The 24,408-nt window shown below is 42.6% G+C and overlaps 2 protein-coding genes across 3 annotated transcripts in view; both read left to right on the top strand.

The window, feature by feature from the left end:
• LOC104690435 (ras-related protein Rab-10-like) overlaps positions 1–7,530 on the top strand; it is a 33,277-nt gene extending 25,747 nt beyond the window's left edge. For both annotated transcript variants that reach the window (XM_039549935.1, XM_039549934.1), the window contains one exon: positions 6,603–7,530. In XM_039549935.1, coding sequence (XP_039405869.1) covers positions 6,603–6,677 — 75 coding nt within the window. In that variant the 3' untranslated portion in view covers positions 6,678–7,530. The remainder of the gene's footprint in view (positions 1–6,602) is intronic.
• A 7,313-nt stretch (positions 7,531–14,843) lies between these two features.
• GAREM1 (GRB2 associated regulator of MAPK1 subtype 1) overlaps positions 14,844–24,408 on the top strand; it is a 102,295-nt gene continuing 92,730 nt past the window's right edge. The window contains exon 1 of the mRNA XM_039548894.1: positions 14,844–15,203. Within this exon, the coding sequence (XP_039404828.1) occupies positions 15,083–15,203 (121 nt within the window). The 5' untranslated portion in view covers positions 14,844–15,082. The remainder of the gene's footprint in view (positions 15,204–24,408) is intronic.

Genomic DNA, 24,408 nt, shown 5'->3' with positions numbered 1-24,408 from the left:
AAGTTTTTCTTGTAGTGGGCTTAAGGGAGAGAGAAGACTTCTGTGTACCAGTGATCTGGATAGCTAAAGTGCTGCTTGACCTTTCAGATACTTTCCATCCCAGCCATTCTATGCTGGGTCTTGGTTCTGCAGCTCTAATTTACATGGGCAGTCTCATTAAAACCATCAGATGTTTTTTTGACAGCTTACATTGGTGACAGCTAAGGAGTCATGCCATATTTCTGAGAACTCCCAATTTCCAAACCAATCAGTTAATAATAACTGAATGCAGTACTTGAGTTTTAACTTCCTCTGACTGACAAATTTTTGGGGAAAGGCAATAGTAACTGATCTGATTGTATTTGAAAGGCTGCTGTGGAAATAAATGTTAATGACACAGATTATTCCAGGAGTTTGCTTAGACATGTTGATAAATAACAGTATTTTATTTATTCACAATTCTTATGAATCTCAGATATGCCTAAACCTGTTCATTAATAGATGACAGCTGTTCTTTGACAATGCTTCTGGTTTCCAGTGAACTATTTGTACTTGTGAGTCAGTCTTCTAAAAACAATCAAAACCAAAAAAATACCACCCAGAATACAGTTAGCATTTGCTCTTCTGTGTTCTTTGGTTTCATGCCTGACAAGCAGTAGTGTTCTCAAGCAGGTTTTTAAAAAAATATTACAAGCATTTTTATATGTCCTTGTGTGTGTGATTGTTGGTATTTTTCTAAACTAGAATCAGGAAAGAAACTCCATTTAAAAAAAAGGGGGAAAAAGAGTTAATGAAGTTATCACCTTTTTCTGAAAACTGCAATAAAACTAACCAAAACTTACGTTCTTCCTACCTCCCAAGAGTGATTGACTACTAAGATTATTTTAATCATATTAAATAAACATATATCTGCTGAGTAGAGAACAGTGAAAATCCATTTAAGACCTTGCCCTGTGCTGTTGAGAGTAACATTTAATATTTAACAGCTGGATGTCATTCGAGACGAACATTCAGAAGCAGCAGGCCTCAATTTTGCCCTTCCTTCATTTCTTTACATTTCTTTCCTGTGGCAACAAGATTTTTGAGATTATACTGTGTTTCCTATTCCTTTGCTCTTAAAGTACCTTTGGAACTTGTTAGCTGGTTTAGATATTTAAGTTCCTGAGTAGTTCCTTGAAAATAAGGTGAGAGGCAGAGTACTCTGCAGAAGGAAAGTCTCCAGGATTAGTTCATAGAATATTAAATAGAGACCACTACATAGAGAGACTGAAAAATGCTTCAACCAGCCACTCCAGCTGGAGTTTGCATCACAGATATCAAATTTAATTCACTTCAAGACCCAAATCCATAGGAAGTCGGATTTCATTATTGCTGAGGTTCATGGAATTGTTAGTTTGTCTAAAAGATCCCTGTGTCTCCAGCAGTGCATACTCAGTGTTTCTTTATTATCCTCAGTCATGCATGGAGCCCCAGGCTTTATTTGCCCTTTATTTATCTTGTACTGACCACAGAATATTAATTCCTTCAAGAGGTTTTTCATAATGCTTGTACTGCTGTACTTTAGATCCATTTTAGATTTTATCTCCTCAACGTTCTTAGGAACATCAAGTAGCATATTCAACATTGCACATGTGGGAGCCGAGGTACAGAGATTAAAGCAAAGAGGATAAATGCTACCAACTCACTCAGTGCTGGTGCAGTGTAAGGCATAATTTAACTACACTATCTTATTTAATTTTTTTTAAAAGTCTGTTCTGGACATTGAATGAGCCAGATATTCTTCTGGAAACAGTAGCATATAATTAGGTCATGTAAATCAAAACTTAATCACAATGTCTGTGTATAGGGGATGAGATTCATCTTAGCATGCAACCTTAGCCAGCTGAAATTTGCATGACTAGTCTGGTTGTCTGGAATCATCTCTATTCAATGGAAAGACATGAGTCTCTAGGATAAAATTGTGTTTTGGAGGTGCCTTTCTCCCTCCACTGATTTTACAGGCCTCCATATCTTAGCCTATATGGTTTCATATGATTCAAATTAAGTAAATTAAACTCCAGGAGACCAAAAGAAAGTTAGAGACTTGGCTTACTTCTGGCATTTGCCGCTTCTGCAGGATATTGGCTTTGAGGATATATTGCTCTCTTAAATAGAGTTTTTATGATGCAACTATAGTAAACCTCACCTAGATGATCTGTAGGGTTGAGGAACCTCACGGGAGGGAGATCCACAGCTGTCTTCTCAAGTTTGTGAAATAACTAATTGCAGTACAGCATTGCTACAGTCTACGTGGTAGTAACAGGAGAGGGAGATAGAGCCCCACGCTTTGCCAGTGGGTTAGCTGTTTTAGGCTTGGTGGAATAGCAGGCTTTGGGAACAAGACCTTCATCAACATTTCTTGAGGAATGTAGTCAGCAGCAGCTAGATCCTGCTGTGCCAGACCTCATATCCTCCTCTCCTGCTCTTGTCCCTGTTCCCACAATGATTGCCTTCCCTGCTAATATATCCCTAGCCCTTGCTTAACACTGCTTGTGCCATGTCCAGCCCATTGTTACTGCAAGACTACTCTCTTGCATTTTGAACAGATAATTAGAATTACAGAATATAGGGAAAATGCATAGAAAGTGTTTGGACTATTAATAACTGAGCTCTCTCTAATGGCAGTTCAGGCACAGAAGTCACATGGACTTGGTTGCATGAAGTTCTCTGCCAATCTTTGTCGACCATCACTGTTAAATATAAACAAAATGATTGCAGTAATTAAGTAGGATCATTTTGTAATTAGAATAAAAATCCTTAAAATTGATATAAGATACAAATAATAGTAACCTCAGTTACAGTCTCTTCTGTTTGTTTCTCCAAAGCCCCTAATTTTTCAGCAAACACTCCAGGTCTGAATTTGACTTGGGACATGATACGGATAAAGCAAAATCCTTTCATTCTTTCAAACCCACAGTGAGCCCCACCTTCAAAATAACTAAACCAGTATCAAAATACTAAAAACTGGTGCTAGAGAAGGTGGACCCTTAATGTGGGTAGATTTTCAGCAAGGAATGGGCAGCTGAGCTTAATGAAGATTTATATATTTACTCCATTAAAAACCTTTAAAAGATGTTGTGGGATTTTTTCTTCATTACATTTTCCTTCATATACCACTCTAGCTTTCTTGCCTTGATTGAAAAAAAAAAGGAAATTTGGTAACTCAGCCATCTCATCACAATTACTGTGTCTAGGTATCTATTGCATGCCAGTCATACAAACTCTGCTTAGAAGTGGGAAGGAGAGACAGCCAGGGGGGCAGTTTTAAGTAGGAAATTTAAAACTGGCTCGAAGAGATGCCTGCCAGTTAGGTGAGATGTCTGCTGTGCTATTTAACAGGAAAAACTAGTATTTGATAGCAGGAAGTTTCAACATCTTACTGAGATCACTGCAGGGTACAGTGGCATCTGTGTCTGTGGCGGTATTTTCAAAACCCCCCTTTGCCCGAGATACCCAAGTGGAAACTCCAGCTTCTTGGTACCATTTTGGTTCTTCTCACCTTTTCACAGTTTTTTGCTGTTTGTTGGCTGACTTGTGGGGCAGTGAGTTACAGCAAGCTGAGCTGAAATGTGAGCTGGAAGTGTTAGTGTTTGCGGAGCCCTGGAGGAGGAATGCTGCCCGCCTTGTTCTCACAGGTGGGAGAGATTTGCATACCTCCCTGCTGTAATTTTGGGAGAGGGGGTGCCCCACCTCTCCCAAGGCTTGGCTGAGGCTGAGCACTACATGGGATTGCCCAAATCTGATCATTGCTTCAATGCTTTATGCAGGACTTGTCATATGTCTATAGATTATGAATGTGCAGTTTTTAAATGCGTCTGCAGCACATTTGCTTAAGTGGATCCCAGAGCCTTATTTGCTTCACAAAGACCCTGTATGGAACTGTCTTACAAACTGAAGTGATTAAGAGTCCTCAGCTTTTAAATGGATTTTAAAATGGCTGTTCTTTATTTGTGGAGTGGTAGTTCTTGTCTTTCTGTCCTGGCTAATTTGTTGATGAACTATCAAATAATGGTTTTAGAGATTAATAAGAACTTTTGCATTATCAAATATGTTTCACCATTCTTAATTGCTTAACAGTACTGAGGATCCTTGCTAAGGATACATGAGCAGCTTACTCACCACCCAAAAGTACTATTAAGTAGTAAAATGCTAAGGATGCAAGTAAGTATCCTAAGTGTTTCAGGAAATATGTTTCTCCCCTTTGACTGAAAGCATAAAGTTTGATCTTGAAGTGTAATCTGCAACATCTTTGAATTACCTGTTTTCTCTAAGTAAGTGAAAGTTTAATTCTGAAACTGTTCAAACAGGGATTTTTCTAGAATTTTTTTACTACTTAAACTGATTGTTTTCTTCTCAAGAAAAAGCAGGGGTGAAACAAAACATACTTAGTTGATGTTCACAACAATCAATGTTCAGTGTTGTTATTTCTTGGTCTCAATTGAGTGAATTTAAATTTCTTACTTTACCATTATCTTCCAAAGCTTTTATATTCCCTTCAGAATCTTATCTCGAAACCAGAGTGGTATCTTGTTCCTTGAGATGACAAGGTTAGGTTTGTGTACTTTTGATTGTACCTTGCTCCCTTTTTTAAAAAGGTCTTCATACTTTAAATTTACTGTCTGTGCTTGCAGACTACCAAATACTGTCTTTGCCCATCAGAAATCATAATAGCTAATGCCTGTACCTCCCACAACTGCGTGAAAAGTTAAAACTTTTTTTAGTTAAAACTAAAATTTAAAACATGCAGCTATAAAGCTGCATGTTGGTATTCGTGGGTAATTCTCAAGAGTAATAAAAATGTTACGTCTCTTGGTCCTTACCACTCAAAAATAAATTTTAAAAAAACCAGTAAAAGTGCACATGCTGTATTTCTTCCTTATGTGGAGAATTCATTATGTAGATAATTCATTATGACAAGAAATTCCTAAAATCAGTAAGTCACAGTCTGCAGGCACTCTACAGTTAGACAGTATTTGCTAATAATTTTACTGATGACAGCTTCAGCATCCATCCTGGGGTTTAGACACTACAATACATTTCCTGCCCTCTGCTCCTTTCTCTATCCATCACTTTTGATGCCTTCCCAGATGTTTCATTTTCTCCCCCCAGCACCATGCACTGTGGAAGCCTCCCTGGGTCCCTGCAGCCCCAGGGAGGAATGAGCTCAGCCGCTCTCTTTGTGGGGATGTCTCTGGCACAGGGCAGCCAGCGCTCTGGAAGAGCTGGAACTGTGGCTACAGAAGGAAAAAGGAAAAAAAATTCATGCATCTTCTCCAGCATTTTAGGTAGTGATGAATATTCTCAGCCAAAGAGGCATAAAGCTTATTTGTAGCATGTGGGAAACTTGATATTTTGCCTTCGTTCTGATGCAGCCGACTAATTTTAGGTGAATCTTTCTGGATGTAGTCAATGTTCAACTATCCTGTGACTTTGTAGGTGTAAGTTTTCAATTTGAATCATGATTAGCATTGTACTACATTATGCCATTTTTCCTTTCTTCCTTTCTTTTTTCCTGTGCTTTGGATTTCATTCGTTCCAGCTTAGCAGTTGTCTCTGGAAGCTTCTCTTTATTGTCAGAAATGGTTGTTTATGGCTGTTGGGTTTGGGTTGAGAGAGGAATGTGGTGAATCCAGTGGTTTCACTTACTTCTCTGCACTTAGTTGGTAAACCTGCCAAGACACAGGCAGGAGAGTGGCAGGTAGAGAAGCTGGGGCTTTTATTTTCCTGGGCATGTGACAATACTCTCTGTGTCTTTGTGCCCTAGTTCAGGGTTCAGTGTTCATAGTTTCAGAGTACAAGATTGCGACATGTACTGCATTGCACAACTGGGTTCGATTGTTTCTCTGGTCAACACTAATTATCTAGTTGAGTTCATTGCTGAAAGGAAGAGTCCTGGTTTTGATGATTTTCATTTTTGTTATAATCTGATTTTGCAATCAGTACATAAATGTTTTACAAGGGTGGAATGCTATTTTGATAGTTCATCATGATAAAGACTGAACTGTTTCCATTTGGGGGTATTCCTGGTTATTAAATAGAGGCAAGACAAGAAAAGAGAATTTTAGTGAATTTCACAAAACAAGTTAATGTCCTTTGTAACAGTTAATAGCCCATGCCTTTTTTTTTTAGTGGGTACTGATACTCTGTATTTCCTGTTCCTTTCAACTGGACTTTTTCAACCCATGCTCAATACTGCAAAGATAAGCGTACTTAACTGAAAATTAGCTAAAATTGGTGTAGTCAACAGAAGAACCTGTACTTCTAGAACAGTTCATGTGAGTAAAGATTTACAGGACTGGCACATATGGCTTGTAGTGACTCCTCAAAAGACACTTTCTGTCACCTTCAGATTTAGGAGAGATATATGAGGCAGCTAAAGAATGTAACAATGCCAAACTGGGACTTGCATGGGCAATGGTTTCCATCTAATTTATTAGAAAACTTCAATCATTTAATTAAATATTCAAAGGAAAAATATATCCAGTGACTTCACCAAATATTTTACATTAAAGTATGTGAAAAAGCAAACTTTTCAACTGTTGTGTTCTAGTTATCTTAATGAAGTGTTTGCTTTTGTTTTACAGAAAGCCTGTGTATTACATGACTTAGACGTTGTGTCTCTAAATGAAACTAAGAAGAGAACCTGCTGTGCATTCTGATAGACTGTTTCTTACTCCATTTTCTCTTCAGGAAATACCAAGTGTTGCAAAGGAACAGACAAGATTTTAAAAGTGAGCCTGTAATCCAAAAACACAGTGTTTAGGCATCCTTTGCATTATACAGACTTTGTTGCCAAATTCTTTTATATGTTTATATTATATTTTCATATTTTTAATGTGAAGATAAAACAGTTATCTGATTTTGGAATTATTAGATGCATCACAGGGTGAAAGTGTTTGAATGCAAATGTTTGCAGGAAGGAAGTCTTAAGTGTACTAATTTTCTGTTATTAAAAAAAAACACCCTTCACTTTTTTTGTGTGTGTTATTTATACCAGATTTATAATACAGTGAACATTGACATCATCACACAAGCAACCTTCTGATATATGAAATTATATAACATCACTTTTAAGTACCTGATATTTACTGCAATCCCATAAGACAAGTCTTGGAGAGTTTTTGGCTTTGTTTCTTTTATACCCATTTCAGAAACATACATGCTACTTCAGTACCCTTGAATAGGGACTCTGCAAAGGTGATGTCTGAGAGAAAGGGATAAACCATATAAAGATTGGTGTCATGGAATGGTCAGGGTTGGAAGAGAGCTTGAAGATCATCTAGTTCCAACCTCCCTAACATGGGCAGGGACATCTTCCACTAGAGTATATTGGTGGACCTTCCTAAGAACTCAGAAAACATGGAACAACAGAATGCATCTGGTAGTAATAGTAATGTTTCTGATATAAAATTTTTTAATTCCTTAAAATAATTTACACAGGTGTTAGCAGCATACCTGCATTTTCAAACGTTCTTTAAGTCACAAATGATCAGAATAAAAGGTTTTGTTTGATATTGTGGTACATTTATGTTATTTTCTTAAAGTATAAATAGAGGAGATATCTGATTCTGCTCTTTTAGACCTGTTTTATACTGACTTGTAATACCTTTAAAATCTGTGGGGCATATCTTATTTAATTTTGAACAAGGGCAGAATCTGGATGCTGGTTGCTTTTTTTTTTTATTTCAAAGCAAAGTAAGCACAACTCAAACCTGCAGGACAAGCAAAAAGCAAACCTGAGTTGGGAAACCTGAAGAATTGTGGTGACTATACTGTCTTTTTTTTTTTTTTTTTTCCCTTGCATAGGAGATGTGGTCATTTTATCACCATTTATGAATGAATAATGCTGTTGTGCAGTTTGAGCCATCCCAGCACATCCAAAATAACTAACCCCCACTGGCTTACTGTTCTGGAATGCCACTAATCTTCTGAAATATGCTTGGTTCTTTTTTGAGGGCTGTTTGCAGATTGTCGTGATATAAAATTATTATTAGATTTGGCATTGAGAAAGGGAGCTCAACTGGAAAATACTCTCTGAAGCACATGAGCATAGTGCCAGGTTCATGTGCCCCTAGCCCGGGTTATGTGCCTGCAGAAAGGGTGCAAAAGGATGGGATGGGCTGTGTCCTGACTACTCATCATGGCCAGTCACTAAAGCTAGTGCTTATCACCAAATCTGAAAGCAAGGAACAAAGGATAATCCCTGCTTTCGTTAAAACCATAGCAGAGGAAGGAAATAGTGCTGGAAGGGATTTTGAGAGTCTGTCTGGGTTCTCATCATATCTCAATCTCTGATCAGCTGCCCCTGAAGTAATGCAACAAGATGGTCAGGGACCTGCAGTGGTAGAGATTTCAGAGTGTCTGTGAGTGCCAACAGTCCTTACTTAACTGGTCTGGTAAACAGGAAATTTCCTAATACCTAACCTAACTGGTACACATGAAAAGTAGGTTCTCCCTTTCCTCTTGACGTAGGTGAACACCTCTTCTTCTCTTTTCTCTTCTCTTCTCTTCTCTTCTCTTCTCTTCTCTTCTCTTCTCTTCTCTTCTCTTCTCTTCTCTTCTCTTCTCTTCTCTTCTCTTCTCTTCTCTTCTCTTCTCTTCTCTTCTCTTCACTTCTCTTCTCTTCTCTTTCTCTTTCTCTTTCTCTTTCTCTTTCTCTTTCTCTCTTTCTCTCTCTCTCTCTCTCTCTTTCTCTTTCTCTTCTCTCCAGTGAACTCTTGAGCTTCCTACCTGCCATTGTAGTTTGGGTTTTCAGAATCTTTTGCTCTTTTGGTCTCCCTCCTCTTGAGGTTCTTTAGTTAGTTCTCAACTGTCCTGGACTGTAGACCTGGAAACTGAGCAGACTATTCCAGTTTAAATAAAAACAGCTGGATAGATTAAAATTATTTTTTCATTGTCTTATTTGTGATACTCCTACTTATGCATTCCAGCATCAGCATAATGCAAAGTAGCCTAGCACTGCTTGTGATCCATAGAACAGCTTTTTTTATCCTGCTACATACTTGTGCAATTGATTATTCCTTTGGATGTGTAAAAACCTTCTGTTTCTCCTTGTTCAGTGGCATTTCAGGTGCTCCAGTCTGCCAAGATCCCTCTGAATTGTAATGTTGTGGTCCAGCATAGTTGAAGCCTCTTCCTATAGATACAGTCCCCAAGTGCAAGTGTATTTTGTTCAGTCATCAATGGTCTTGATGAAAGTCCTGGATAGTTCTGGATCCAGGATGGACTTAAGTGAAATCCTGTTCAATGTATCCTTTCATCTTTGGAGTACTAATTATTTCCAAGTAATTTTGTATTTATGTTGCCTAGACTGTTCTTTTGGGGTTTTTTTGTTAAGAGCACATTATAAGAAACTGTTACGATCCTCAGTCTTTCTCCCCCATCCACAAAGCCTGTTAAAACCTCTTTATTTAGTAGAAATTCACTTGATCAGTTTGTAGAGGTATTTCCTTCCCTCCTTTAAGAGAGATGCAATCCCTTTTGGGTTTTCTGGTGTTGCAGCCTCTGGACTCTGCCTAGCAGGCTGCTGCAGCCTGAAAGCTCAGCGAGGGTTTCCTAGGGCCGTGCGATTGATCGCATCCCGGAGTCCATTTCGGACAGCCCCGCGATCTGGCTCCGGCAGCCAGCAGCGTTACAGTGCAGTGGTGGTAAAGAAGGCAGAGAAGAGTCTCTCATGAGGGTTTGAGATGGCTTTAATCACATCTTGTCCCCGTGATGTTCAGCGGTGGTGAGACAGCGTGGGCTGGGTGCGGGATGGTTTTCTCAGGGGCCCAGGGACGGTCCCTGGACGGGGTTGGGGTATAGGAAAAAATAGGGAGAAATCGAGGGAGTGGCCAAGGCCAGGGAGGGAACAGGATGAACATACAGAATTAGGGGGTGAACAGGCCACCACATTCCGGAACCTCATTCTGTTGATTCTTGGAAATAATCAGTAGCAATTCTAACACAGTTTGAACCATGAGAGAGTTTCATCAGGTCCAGTCTGTGCAGAAATCTTTAACTTGCCTATGTATTTTCCAGTTTATTTGTTCATTTTTCTAGCCTTGGACTTTTGTTGGTGGTGCTAGTAGTGAAATCACATTTGCCTTCTAAAATTGAAGACTGAGGTTGAAAGTATCCGCATCACCAGTGATGATTAAATAGAGTTCCCACTCTGTGGAATAGCAGACCAGTTTTTTTCCTTAGTATTCTCACTATGTATATTATCAACAGGCTTGCTATCTTTAAAATCTAATTTTCTAACATTTTGGGACCTTATCTTTCAGGTTTTGTCCATATATAGTATATATATTTATTAATAATTTACTAATTTGACCTACTTTTTATTTTCTTTCAGGTCATTGAAGATCTCATGATTCATTCAACTTAATCTTTATCTCACTTCCTTCCTCTCCTCTGTATAGATTAAATTCTGCAGTTTTGCATTTCAGCAGTGGATCTCTGATGAACTTTCAGCTGTCCTGAACTCACAGAAGTTCAGCTACTAGTTCTCTGGGTTAAACCTTCATGTAATTCCTCCTCCTTTTTCTAACAATGAAAATAGATTTTAAAAGGTCAGATTAATTTGTAATTTTGATTTCTTCTCTTTATTGCTAATGAGACTTTCAAGTACAGGAATTTCTTTTATACATTTTTCTTTCTTGCAGAGTTTCCTACTGCTTGTCCTTAGGTATGATCCAGTCCCACCTGAGGGAGATGCAGATACTCAGGTTCCCATGGTAGTTTTTGCAGGATGCTAACTCCTGCTAGCTGATGCAGCATGCTTCACCTAACACTCCATGAGCTCCATGAGCACCATGAGTGCTCTCCTTTTCACATCTTCTGGAGCAAAACAACTGCCTTTTTCCAAACATACTCTTTGTAGATTACAGGAGTGTGCCACTGGGGAAAAAAAACCACTCTCACTAGAAAGGGCCAAAAAAGGTTCAGGTTGGACATCAGGAACAATTTCTTCATGGAAAGGGTTGTTAAGCATGTGGCTGCCTGGGGAGGGGGTAGAGACACCACCCCTGGAAGTGTTCCAGAAATGTCTGGGCATGGCACTTAGTGCCGTGGTTTAGTTGACAAGGTGGTGTTTGGTCAAAGGTTGTGCTCGATGATCTTGGTGGTTTTATCCAACTTAAATAATTTTGTAATTCTGTGATTCAGGGAAAGAAATTCAGGATCTGATTCTGAAATTATCACTGCATCTTCTGTTATATCCCACTGGACTTGTAAATATTAGGAAAGTCAGGCCTTTGGTATAAAAAAAATCATATGGGAACAAGGAATGCAAATTGCTGGGTTTTTTTTTAAAGAAATACCAAATATTATGGTTTCCATGAAACTTACTGTATAAAGCTCAGTTTATTTATTATTACTACATATATCTGCATATATCTGTAGTATGCAGATATATGCATACTACACTGTAAAGCATATTACCAGACTCACACTAAAATGAGTTTGTAGTAAACAGTTCCTTTTCAGATGTTAGCACAGATACGAACTGATGATGATCTGAAATGCTTTAAAAATAATGTTATTGGCAATGGAATAAATATATACTACAGATTTTACAGCCTGCTGCATAAATGTGCTGTGGAGTCAACGTGAAGTCAATTCAAAATGCATTTAAGAATAATTTCAGGAATTATTCTGAATCCTTTTGCCACTGCTTATGGTTTTATGGCAAGAATTTACTGTTGATTCATAAAGACTGTCTCTGAACACCACCTAAAAGGCACATAGACAAAAACGAAGATGTTGTGTAACTGAGGCCCTGGCCCTGGGGTGGATTTGCTCTTCAGGTCTGGTGGCTTCATTAGCATTTTGCACCAGTAGGAGACTGGTAAGAGATCACACTAGGGCATTGCTAGACATCAGGAAAATTATCTCTAAAGTGTTAATTATACATAAGGTGCAGTTAAAACAAATTTCTGCTATGTGCTGGTGATTTGAATGCCATTTATATAATATTAGAATGTATTCCAAGGAGGTGGAGCTGTAGTACAGTTAGGACACATAACAAAGTGACTCCAAGAGCAAGAGCAAGCCATTTAAATACTAGTGAGCATTATGTGAGCATTATGACATCTCTGCCTGGAGACAACTGAATGAAATTTAGATAGTATCTAGAAGTTACATTTTTTTTAAATGCACGTTGTTCCAGTAAAACGATTAAGGGTGGGCTGGGTTCTCACTGGTTGATGAGAACACAAACACAGTTACAGGAAGGCAGACTTAAAGGCTGTAGGACATCAAATACAGAAGAATGAAAAGATGTTTGAAGAAAAATCAACAGTAACTATTTCTGTGTGAAAGATGCTTTTCTTCCCAGACAGTAGAAGTGCGTGATGTCTGAGAGAAGCGTATGCTGTGAGATGGTATCTATCCTGGAATTAATGGTACTCAAGATAGTGTTTAAGAACAATTCCTGACAGACTAGTGCTTCAAGTCCTGGTGAATCTCAGTCTGATCTGATCTGCTTTGCTTTACATACTGCACCTGGAAACCTCATCAAGCCTGAATGAGCTAAAGCCATGCTTTCCATATTTCAGCAGTAGTGCTCTTAGCAACAGCGCTCAAGTTCACTGACAACACAAAGCTGTGAGGAGTGGCCGATACCCCAGAGCCTGTGCAGCCCTTCAGAAGGATTTTGACAGATGGGAGAGATGGGCAGAGAACTGTCTGAGATTCAGTAAGGGCAACTGCAGGGTCCTGCACCTGGGGAGGAATAACCCCAGGCACCAGCACAGGCTGGGGGCTGACCTGCTGGGAAGCAGCTCTGCGGAGGAGGACCTGGGGGTCCTGGTGGACAATGAGCTGTCCCTGAGCCAGCAGGGTGCCCTGGTGGCCAGGAAGGCCAATGGTGTCCTGGAAGCATTAGGAACAGCACTGCCAGCAGGTCAAGGGTAGTGATCCTACTCCTCTACTCAGCCCTAGTGAGGCACACCTGGGGTGCTGTGTCCAGTTCTGTGCTGTGTCCAGTTCTCAGTACAAGAGAGACATGGAGCTCCTGGAGATGGTCCAGGGGAGGACAACAAAGGTGATGAAGGGACTGGAGCATCTCTGTTATGAGGACAGGCTGAGTGAGCTGGGCCTGCTCAGCCTTGAGAAGAGACAACTGAGGGGACTTTATCAATGTTTATAAGTACCTAAAGGGAGGGAGGGTGTCAAGAGGATGGAGCCAGGCTCTCCTCAGTGATGCCAAGCAATAGGACAAGAGGCAATAGGCAGAAACTGAGGCACAGAAAGTTCCTTCTGAATGTGAGGAAGAACTTTACTGTGCAGTGACCGTGGACTGGAACAGATTGCCCAAAGAAGTTGTGGAGACTCCCTCTCTCCATATTCTAGCACTGTCTGGATGCAATCCTGTGCCATGTGCTCTGGGATGACCCTGCTTGAGCAGGGAGGTTGGACCAGATGACCCAATGTGGTGCTTCCCCGCCTGATCCACTCTGTGATACTACTTTGCACTTCAGTAGCTTAATTCACTGAAGTTGTTGAAAAGCATTTGGTGAACTTGGTAAAAGGGAAACTACTTCGTAAAGAAGTATCTTTTCAAGCTAAATTTAAAAAAAATTTAAAGCTAACTTTTCTGGTAGGTAGGATCTAACAAGCAGCATGACAGAGTGTAGAGAATGATGTTTTTTCACCGTGTTGGGAAAACCCTGCACCATACTGTACAGCTAAAGCATGGACCCCCAGCAGGATGAGCTTCAAGCCAACCTAGATCCACTTAAAGCAAGATAACTTGGGTTTTCTGTAATCTTGTATGTCGACTAGTTTCCACGGTCTTTTTTTCATCGTGGAGACCATGGATAAAGTCGCAGTCTCTGCTTGCAGCAGAGCAGAACAAGAGCGTGTCTGTCTCAGCCCTCCTCGTGCTGGCAGTGCTGTGGCACCAGCAGTGACAAAGGCACGCAGCAGCGTCTGGCCCTTCACCCAGGCCACGAGGAAGGGTGAGCAGCAGGAGGGCTCCTGGTACCACAGCTCTTCCCTGAGCTCTGCCATCCCCAGCAGTCTCAAGGATAGATGGGGAAGCGGGAACCTGGAGAGAATTTTTGGCTGTGGTTGTTGTCAGTCGTTTTGCTAATCACTGTAAGGCACTTTTATGTCTCTAGTCAACAGTGAAGGCTTAAATGTAGCCAAGTTTAGTGCAATAAAATAAACGGGTTTGACACAGAAGTGAACAAAATAAACTTGAGCACAGTACAGTGCAACCACCCAGCAGTTAGTTTTTCTGGTTTAATTTCCCAGAGTTTCTGCACTCTGGCAGCCTGGAGATCAAAATGTATAAAATAAAATGTAACATTAAGTAAAATATCTTATGAGGATCATATAAGATTTTATCACATAAGCCACTTTGAAGAGCGAATGACTACAAATGTTCCCATGGTCTGGAGACCTTTGACTACGCAATATATGTAATACCTGCGTGTGCAGTAACAGTGACTTCTGTGCACTAGCCTGTATACATGAATTCACACGCATATACATGACGCACAGGTGAAAACTAAAATAAGAGCTACATAGCCCAAGTGCGGGCTGCACGTCGGGCGAGCGGTCGGAGGGTGGAGTGAGAGGGACGGGCTGGGCGGCTCTGGCTCTGGCTCTGGCTCTGGCTCTGGCTCTGGCTCTGGCTCTGGCTCTGGCTCTGGCTCCGGCTCTCCGCGCCGGGCGGGCGGGCGGGCAGCCCGGCACTTTCCTTTTCGGCGCGGGGAGGAGCGGCAGCTGCGCAGGCGTTGCTCGCACCCTGTTGATTAGTCAGTGCTGGGATGGCGCTTCCTGGGCCAGGCGCGGCGGCGGCGGCGGCGGGCGGCCCCAGCCGGTCCCGGGGGGCGGCGGGAGCGGCAGCAGCGGCAGCAGCAGCAGGAGCAGCAGCAGCAGCAGCAGCAGCAGCGGGCGCCCGGCGGGCCTCCCTCTCTGCCTAGCCCCGCGTGTCCCGGGCGCCTGGCGCGGAGCGAGCCGCGCTCCCTGCCTCCCTCGCTCCCGCCGCCCGCCCCGCTGGCAGCCGCCCCGCCGGGTGGGAGCACCCCGCCGGCGCTGCTTGTCTGGCTCCCTCCCCTCCCGGGCCGGGAAGATGGACCCCGGCCCGCCGCTGGGCTGCAACCTCAAGGACGTGAAGTGGAGCGCGGTGGCCGTGCCCCTGGACCTGCTCGTCAGCACCTACCGGCTGCCCCAGATCGCCCGGCTGGACAGCGGTGCGTGGGGCGGGGAGCGGGGCCGGGCGGGCGCCGGGCTGCGGGCGGGCTGCCGGACACAGTCCCGGGAGCGCCCCGTGCCTCCCGCGGCTCCCGGGAGCGCTCTCCCGCGGTCCTTGAATTGGCATCTGCCGCTGCCGGGGCTCGGTGCAAGGCTCCGGCTCGCCGCGGGGTCCGCGCGCTGCTTTGCACCAAAATATCTGGGTAGAGTGCCCCCGTGCCCCCTCCGTGTGTGCGGAGGGCAGCTCGGTGGAGCCTGTTTGCTGTCAGCAGCCTGCCCCACTCAGAGAGGTCTTCGCATTCCCAAATTAAGCGTGGAAGGGCATTTTCAGCACTGGAGAGCCGGTGTTTTGGTGAAGTGATGCTGCAACAAGGCCAAATAAGAAGGGCTACTAAATAGCCAAGTGGGCTAAATCCCTAGTGTTACAATTCCCTAAGAAAGCCACGGACCTGTAAAAAAAAAGAATAACGTCAGAAGCCTTTACAGTCTCCAGATAACTTTTTATTACAGTTCACTTGGGTGCTCACCTGCCGTTTCCAAGTCTGCAGCTTTTTGTTTACTCCAGGAAATATGAATCGGGTCCGACAGAACAGCTATGATAGCAGCGTTTTACCTTTCCTAAGTCCATGTCTTGGAAAGTAATGTGTTGGCACAGAGAACTAGGGAAATATGGGAAATCTTTTATAAAAGCTCAGATAACTGCTTTGTAATAATGTATATGTGCATTGCTTGGTAGCTCCATGAAAACTGTCCAGCTCCCTAAAGGAATGCAGAAGATAACTCACAAATTGGAAAAAAATTCTAGGCTTTTAAATTCATTAGCTTATGAAGTCACCATATACTCTTATGACATAATAGAGCGGTTCTTGATTTATCAAGTTTTGTATTGATTTGAAAAGTTAAAAATGAGCACAGGCATTGTCCTCTGTTACTCCTCAGTGTACAGGTCAAGACCAAGGCTGTTTTATTACTTAACTGCAGTTTCCATAATGCAGTGATGATTTTTGACTTTGCCCCTGGATTGTGCAGTATTTTTCCTTTCACTCGTAGTGCTTCCTCAGAGCTGGCACTCAGGAGCATATTAAAGAAAAGCTTATTTTGCTTTTATAACTGCATCTGCCTGTTCATCATACTGTCGAATGTATGTTGTCCTGTGAGAGTGGCAAAGCTGGTGTGTTAAGGAGCTCCTCGTGGTAACACCTTCTGTCACTAGGAACAGCTAAGATGGCCTCCAGTCACTGCACTTAAGGCCGTCAACTTACTTGAGGCTCCTGGCACTGATTCAGGCTTTAACAGGACGTATATATTGATGATTTATTAATTTCCCTCTCTGTGTGTTATACCTCCCAATCTCCCTGCTCCTCTTGTCTTTCTTCGTTGGAAGGCACCTGAAAAAGCTTTGTGGGTAGAGAAAGATTATGGTTTTTGAAGCAAGCAGTTGTTGGGGCTTTTTGGGGGGACTCTTGTGCTGGAGCTGTTGATGGGAGTATGCCATAATTGTTGGGGAGACAAAGATGTTGTGGTTTTTGTGCAAAGGCTTTTTTGTCCCATGTGCCACACTTCAGAGCATATGCACAGGCAGGTGGATGTAAACAGACAGTCCTGAGCTCTTCTGCCCATGCCCTGAGATGGCCAGACATGAGGCAGCTGTTGGTGTAGGTGTCCTGCAGTAGTGGTTCAGCCCTGCACTAAGCCCTGCCAGGAGGCAGGCTCAGGTAGAGCTCTGTGTGAAGGGCTTCAGGTTGGAGCTGGTTTAGATCTGCCCAGACCCAGGCTCGTGGGTCTGGTTTTGCCTACTCAAATGCACGTACTTTTAACTTTGTGCACTACAGATGGCAGACAAATCAATATTTTATAAAGAACACAGACGCCATCGTCTCAGGGATACAAAGATAATGCTTTTCCTTCTTCCAAAGGAGGTTATCTTGCAGTAAGAGAAAGCAACCATGAATCACTGCATAGCCTTCTAAAGGAGGAAAGTTGGGAATGTGCAATGCTTGTGGAATTGACTGGAGCACAGGCTGTTGTGGGGTGGTTGCTCTGCATCCCTGTTCTTGTCTTGCAAAGTTAACAAGTGGAGCTCTGTCAGAGAATTTCTTGATGCAACACTGAAGAAAATAAATGCAGAGTTGAATCCAAATCTGTATCATCCAGTGATTAGGAGGTTTAAGACTACCTCTGTTAGCAAAGTAGTGTCTTGTGCCAGTTTTATCAGGTGTGCTTCTTATCTTTGGGTCAGGGTTTGTTTGCACAGAAATGACCTCACGTCTTCTTCAGGTGCTGAATTCCTCTCCAGGTCAGTGGAAGCTGCATGTGTTTCATGCTGTTGGAAATCGAACCACCTGTAGATGTCTGTCTTCAGTCACCTTTTGATTCTGTGGTTGGCCTCTGTCTGTAGCAGCAAGCTGTTTCTTGGCTGTTGTTTCAGTTTCCGTGAGGTTTTGTGAAAGTCAGAATTTGTTTCTTCTGGCAGACCAGGGTGTAGGAGAGGATTGTAAAGCTGGAGTTGTATTTTCTTCAGAAGATGCCAGTCTTACTGTGTTGTTTCTGCATTTCTTAATGGAGTGTAGCACTTGGTGGATAATGTGTTTAGATGACACCCACACAAGATCTCCAGTTTTTCACTGTTGCTTCACCTTCTGGCCTTTCAGTATGAAGCAGAAGAATGGATATGATCAGTTCAGTTTTATTCTTCGAGCTTGGATGTGCAGCTCCTGGAAAATTGCCCTTAAGTAATTCAGTTTGATTTCTTGACAGGATGAAGTTATGAAATATTTATGTGCACTAAATTTGGTCCTCTGCTAAGAAGGGAGGGTTTTTCTTGATGGTATGGGAGGAAGTAGTCTTTTGTTACATCAAGATATAGTTGGAATTAGTTAGGCATTCATGCCTGCCTTATCCATCAGAAATGATAAATATGTCAACTTCTGGCGGGGAGGTGGTCCAGAGTTTGAAAATCTGAAAAACTTTTCAAGTTTTTGGGTTTTTTTGTTTTTTTTTTTTAAATTTTAAGACTGGTGGTGTTTTCAGGTTATGCTTTTGGATGCTGTTAAGTCATACATCAAATTTTGTTTGTTTCAATGTGTTCATGTGTTTTATTGTTTTGCTGGTCAATATTGTTGTATTAATTGAACAAATAGACCAAGAAAACCCAAACCTGTCACTCTTGAAGGAAGCAAATGGGTATTATATGGGTCTTTTTTCCAACCTCCATAAAAGCTTAAATATTTCTAGATGATAATTCAAATACAAAATGCTAAAAGAGAGCTAAACACCCTTCCAGAGAAAATGCATGGACTTGATCTCATGCTGTGGAATTCACTGAGTGGGCTCTTTCAGATGAAAAGAAGCAGGACTTGAAGAGCAAGAGAGGAATGAGCTTTGTGCTGTGTTTTTCCTGTCCTCCCCCCCTTCCGCCCCCTAGTCCTGATTTGCATTGTCACAGTTGAATCCCACCCCAGTGAGAGACTTGTGGGTGGGTGAAGTGGGGAAAAGATTTTGCTCTGGGAACCCGCAGCAGAAAGAGATCTTATCACAGTGTGGTTGTTGAAACAGGGCAAGAGGTGAGCATCGCTGGCTTGTGAGAACCAGGGCTGCACGTGAGGCTTGGCTCAGCTCTCCTTGGACCATCAGGAGAAAAAGCTGACTGTGAAGCTGTGACTGTGTCTTGTTGCTAATGCAGAAATGGCGTCGTGCGTGGTGATCTCAGGGCTTTACATTTCTGATAATTATTTTTCTATGGATAATTTTGGAGGGTAAAAGAGAAATGCTGTCAAGGTTAATATCTGGAAAATACTGCTTTGCATAGAGCTGAGCTTTAGGCCAAGCTTTTTTTTTGTAAGCTTACTGATCCCTTCAGACTCCCAAGAGCCTGTCATTCTTTTTCTTAGTGGAACTCCCTTTTTCCCAGACAGTATTGCTGTGCTTTCACAAGTAAAGATCAGCCTTTGCTTGTAGGTATTTTTTACTCATATATTGGATATGAACTGAAAGAGTTCATAGAAATTCCCAGTTTGTGTACAAAGACTAAAGGTTAGGGGATTAAAAGGCCATGTGGTCCTCTGTTTTTATTTACTTTTTCCCTCAATGATATCTAAGAAAAAAAGAAATGTGTCCTGGTGCTGTTGGGGTCAAATATAGTGGCACTTGACCTCAGCTCAGAGAGAAGCGATTCCCGACTGTGCATGGTGGGGAAAACATCCTGAACTTTCCTGCAAGGGAGATGATGGATCTCAATGAGCCACTGAGACAGTGAAGGAAGTGCTTCCTTATCCATTGTAAATGTGCTGTAAGATGAAATGGCAGAATTGGAGGTTATAAAGAGAGGAAAAATCTGTAAAATGGGTAACAGATTTAAAAGGTGATTTTCTTCTTTCTTACCCTAAGGTGAACTCCTGTGCATATCAGCAATGGGTGAATAGTGAGTTCGTACTGCTCTTGCTCCTGGGGACAAAGGGATTTTGTTTAGTTTTATTTCAGGTTCTCTTTTTCTCTTCCATTTCAAAACTTTCTCATGGTGACAACTGTCTACCCCAGTCATGTTCAGGGGACTATTGTTCTGTTCAGCACATTACTGTAGAGCTGATTCCAGTTCTGGAAACTAAGCACCCTCACATCTTATCAAAGAACATCATACTTAATAGAACAGCGTGGCTGTGTACATAGTGAAAATTTTGCATTGCGTCACTCCACAAATGCGGGTTATCTGTGCAGCTGAACAATACTTTGAAACCACAGAGACTTATTCTTTAAAGGTCTGAATGCTGCTATCTGCGCTTTAATTGTCTTGAATGACCTCCTTCTTTTGAGAAGCTAGTGCAGCGTGTCTCTGCAGTCTGCTTTTGAATAAATCTTTAAAAGGCATCATGTGGGAGTAGGGCAAAGCTTTTGAACGGACCAAGAAAGAGGTTTCAGATATGCTCAGACCCTGGGCAATGCCCATGATCTGATTGCCCACTGGAGGTGTGGCCACCTTGTCCACTGAGGTGTGGTAGGTGATAGTTCTTATGTATGGGGCAGAAAAGTGTCTGATTTGAAAGCAAATATCCTCAAGATACGTTGTATCCACATGGCTTGATTTTTTTTTTTTTCCTTCCTGCTTTGAAACTGTTTATGCTGTGCGTTCTGCCATTAAAGAATAATCTCAGTAGCATCTCCTCCTTGCTTCCTCATCTTTCTACCTTTACTCTGCAGTCTGCTGTTTCCATCAAGACAATTGAATGAAAAAAACAACAGGTTGCCACTAACCACTGCTCCTGGGTTTTTGTTTTGGTTGGATTGCTTTTTTCCTTTTCCCCTGCTGGCAGAGATGTGTTCCAGAAACATTTTAGAGAAAAAGCTTTTAATTCATTTAAAACCTGCATCTACCAAATGGTGTCCTGTGAAGATTTTCATGTCTTTCTGGAGATGGACGCCAGTACCTCAGGAAAATCTGTTCCCAGGAATACCCTGGACTTCCAGTGAGGTAGAGTTCAGCATCATACCCATTTTAGTAGTGTGTATTGTGTGTTCTTAGCCAGAAATTTGAACCCTTGGTAGTGTGTTAGGGCTGCTAGAATGGCAAATAGTTACATTGCTCTTATTTCTTGCGTGCTTAATAAATGTTCGTATTCTTCTCTGTTATTCAAGGTGTGAAACTACTAGCTCTTTGTTTCAATTTCTAAAGTTTTGACTTTGTGAGGTGAAGCCTTCATGCACATAACTGGAAGAACACTTCCTGGATAATTACGTAGTTCAGGTATTGAAGGTGAAATACCACTAGTCTTTTCTTAACTGGAATTCAAGTGCTATAACTTTAAGTCCACGGGAGTTTTTCTTTCTCCACCACCTCCTGCCCCCCCATTTAAATTGCATTTAACTTCCAAATAAAGCACAAGATATACATAAAATCTAAGGCATTAAGGTGCCTCAAACAGTTAGTCAAACTCTTAATCTTAAATGTGGTGTAATGAATCATAAGCTGCTGTTGCAAGGAATGGCATAAGTCTAGCATAGGAAAGAAGGGCTTCGTTGTTTTCTGCTTTGTCTGTAAGTGCTGTTCTGGAACTAGGTGTTCCTGGCTTCGGTGATTATGTGAACTGGCACTCCCTGTAATGCCCCAGCAAAGGCAACTATGCCAAGATGAAGTGCTGGAGAATATTGGACAGCATGGTCTGGTGCTACAGGACTTGATGGAAGTTGTGGGAAGAGCTGCAGTGTGTTCCAGTCGTTCCAGTGGTGGTTTGTCAGAAGTAAAGGGCATGGGTGTTGCTGTATTTCCTTTTGGCATTAGGAGTAACAAGTTGGTTGGATTAGGGAAGCTTAAGTCTCTCCCCTATAGGAAAATATTCATCATCTTAGTGTGGATTGCATATGACTCAAAACCAACCTTCATAAAACTCCGTGAGCCAATGTTTCAAGTCTGAATTTTTTTGCTTTTAATGATGCTTCTCTTTGGAAAGAGTTTTACATAGCATTTGTGGTTTGTGATTTTCATACCATTTGCAGTATGAAAAACTTGTGGAGCTAACTTCACTGTGCCTCCACCTGTAAGCGACGTCTGCTCGTCTAAAGGGCTTAGCACAGAAATGTAAAATTGAGGTGTATAAGCAGATTGAAGAGTGTCTTTGCTGGGGATCAGAGCCACATCTGCACTGCAGTCTCTGAGGCCATGTGCAAGTCGGCATAAAACTAATAAATCACATCTTTGCCAGGGCACCTGTGTGCTTGGCTGAGGCTTTGCACCAAGGAGAATAGCTGCTGTGTCTCAGTATCTCCTGTACTGCTGCTGTGTGATGTATTGCCCTGCCAGGCTTGGTGCTGCGTGCTGGAGGGGGGGTGAGGGAGAGGAGGGTCTTCCTGGCGCTGGGGAGGCTGTGGAGTCCAACCTCCTCATCCTTCAGGTTGCCTGTTATGTGGAGGGAGATGCTCCTGAGACTACAAAATGCAAGCTGAGTGGATCAAGCCACGATGAAGATGTGAAGTGCTGAGCAATAGCTGCCAGAGCTATGTGTTTGGGGGGCAGGGGGGAGTCCTGTGCCAGGGACTGCAGATCTGCACACCCAGGCAAGAGCTGATGTGCTCTCAGCAGTGGAGTGGAAAAGCAGCAAATCTTGTTGCAGTGGGGAAGGTCACTTGGAGCTTCCTGGAAGTGCAGACCTTCAAGAAATGCAAAATTACTTGAAAAGTGTCCTTTTTGGTTTGGGGGTTTTTCTCTCAGGGTGTTATAATCTTGTAATCACAGAGAACTTGGATGTGTGCATGTTTCCTTGGTTTGTGAGAATGTCACTGGGCTTCTAAGAGAACCAAGAATAAAGATTTAAACATGGTCTCAGGCTGGAAGATGCCCAAGAGCTCAACCTGATGAAGTTGATACTGGAATTGCTTCATATTGGGGCTGAACCTTAGTGACTCAGATGTTATATAAAACACAACATGCTGCAATTCTGTTTGTGAAATGAGTAGGGAGAACATTGTGGTGGCGACAAGGAAGTTGGGGCATTTCTCCTTACAGTCCGAGCTGGGGGAGTGGGAAGAAAAGCTGAGTAAAGAAGTAAAAGCCCCTTTTGATGGGCCATTATGTACCATGTGCTGCTTTGCTTTCTGTCTTGGTGCCCTCATGGCAAAACATCTACCTGGCATGGGTAAGGACGTGGCTCCATGGGTGACAGGTTTCCAGGGACAGGCTGGGGGACTGCAGCTACTGTTTAGGGGAGCACCAGCCGCTGGCTGGGATACAGTGTGGGGGTGTGCATCTTCCAAAGGTGACACACTGGACTAGAGGCTGTGTGGGGACACTGTTCTGCTCTGCAAGGAGGATATGGGCTAGTTGCACAGAGAACAGAGATTCACCACCCCAAAGAGAGTGAATAAGCCTTCACTCTGTCCTGAAGGGACAGGCTGTGTGCCCAAGACTGACCCAGGTGGAGGAAGGTCCCTGTGTGTACCATAAGCTGTCATTTCAGAGCTGCTCCTGACTCGGTGTTGTGCTGCCAGGGCTGTTGGGGAGCACTGCGTGAGCCAGACTGAAGCAGAGCATGTTTGCCTTGCAGCTGGGTTTGTAAGAGCTATGCAGTCTAAATATTCAAGTTACTAACTTCCAGGAACTATTTCCAAGTAGCCCACAAATGCTTGGATACCCCCTCTCCTGTGTTTGTTTTTCAGTTTGCAGCTTTTCTGTTGTGGTGGTTCCAACTGGCAGTTTTGCTTATTTGCCCCACTGAATGCTATTCTTGTTGCTTCTTGGTACCTCACCATTCTGGAGATGAAGGAGGGAATATTGGGGTGGAAAAATGAAGGAAACTTTAAGGAGGGGGAGGAAAAAGGAGATCTGTGCATAAGTGCCTCTTCTTGTCCAGCTTTCCTGTTGCATCTTTCAGTGTGTCCCTTTAGGGCATGGTGGGTTCAAGGAACCCTTGGCTCCAGTCTCTGTCGTTTGTTCCATCCCCCAGGCTGCTGTCCTGCACTTGTGGGCTTCCAGGAGGTGTTGCAAGGTTATCTGCAGGGTCGCTGTCAGGTAAAACCCCCAGTACTGTCCAGCAGTGGCAGAATGGAGCAGTGTGGTGTTCGGCTGTGCGTGTTCCAGGAGGGATAGCTTCATATGTGCTACCAGAAGTGAGAAAGCAAGCAGGGGAAGTTACTTTAGGCATTTCTAGAGACTTCAGTGTTTCTGGTTACTGGGAGCAGAAGCTGGAATTGCAGCTCACTGCTGTTAGAAGGAGCTGCAATTCCTTCCCTGCTTCAGAGGGGTGGCTGATATCAGGGCAGAAAATGTGGGATCTCCCCCTGTGGAGTCCTACACTTTGCTGTTGACGTGATGTTTTGTATAACTTCAATGAAGGGAGTTTTGCTGGCAGGACTCAAATGTGAATTGATAGGTTTTGCATGTAATGCTTCCTTTTCTCAGCCCACACTGATTGCTTGCTTGACCTAGAAAATGAGTGGGGATGCTGTGTACTTGTAAGAATAATAGTAATCCTTGTCCGTTTGTGATATAATGCGATGAGCCAAAAGGACAATCTTAGGTGTATAACCTTGCTGAAAACTGGCTTCTAAAACATTTGATTATCTTGCTTCTTTCTTAATACTTTTTTGTTTAGGCTTCTATTTATTCAAAGGACAAACTGCCCCATTTCCTTTTTGAAGGGGCCACACGCACACGCATAGAGTTAAGCTGAGATCTTACCTGAGTTGCACTTAGTTAATTTCTCTTTTTTTTTTCCCCCT

Source organism: Corvus cornix, chromosome 2 (assembly GCF_000738735.6).
Source record: "Corvus cornix cornix isolate S_Up_H32 chromosome 2, ASM73873v5, whole genome shotgun sequence".
Classification (NCBI taxonomy): Eukaryota; Metazoa; Chordata; class Aves; order Passeriformes; family Corvidae; genus Corvus; species Corvus cornix.
The sequence above is the reverse complement of the archived record's forward strand: the minus strand, read 5'-3'. Positions and strand labels throughout refer to the sequence as shown.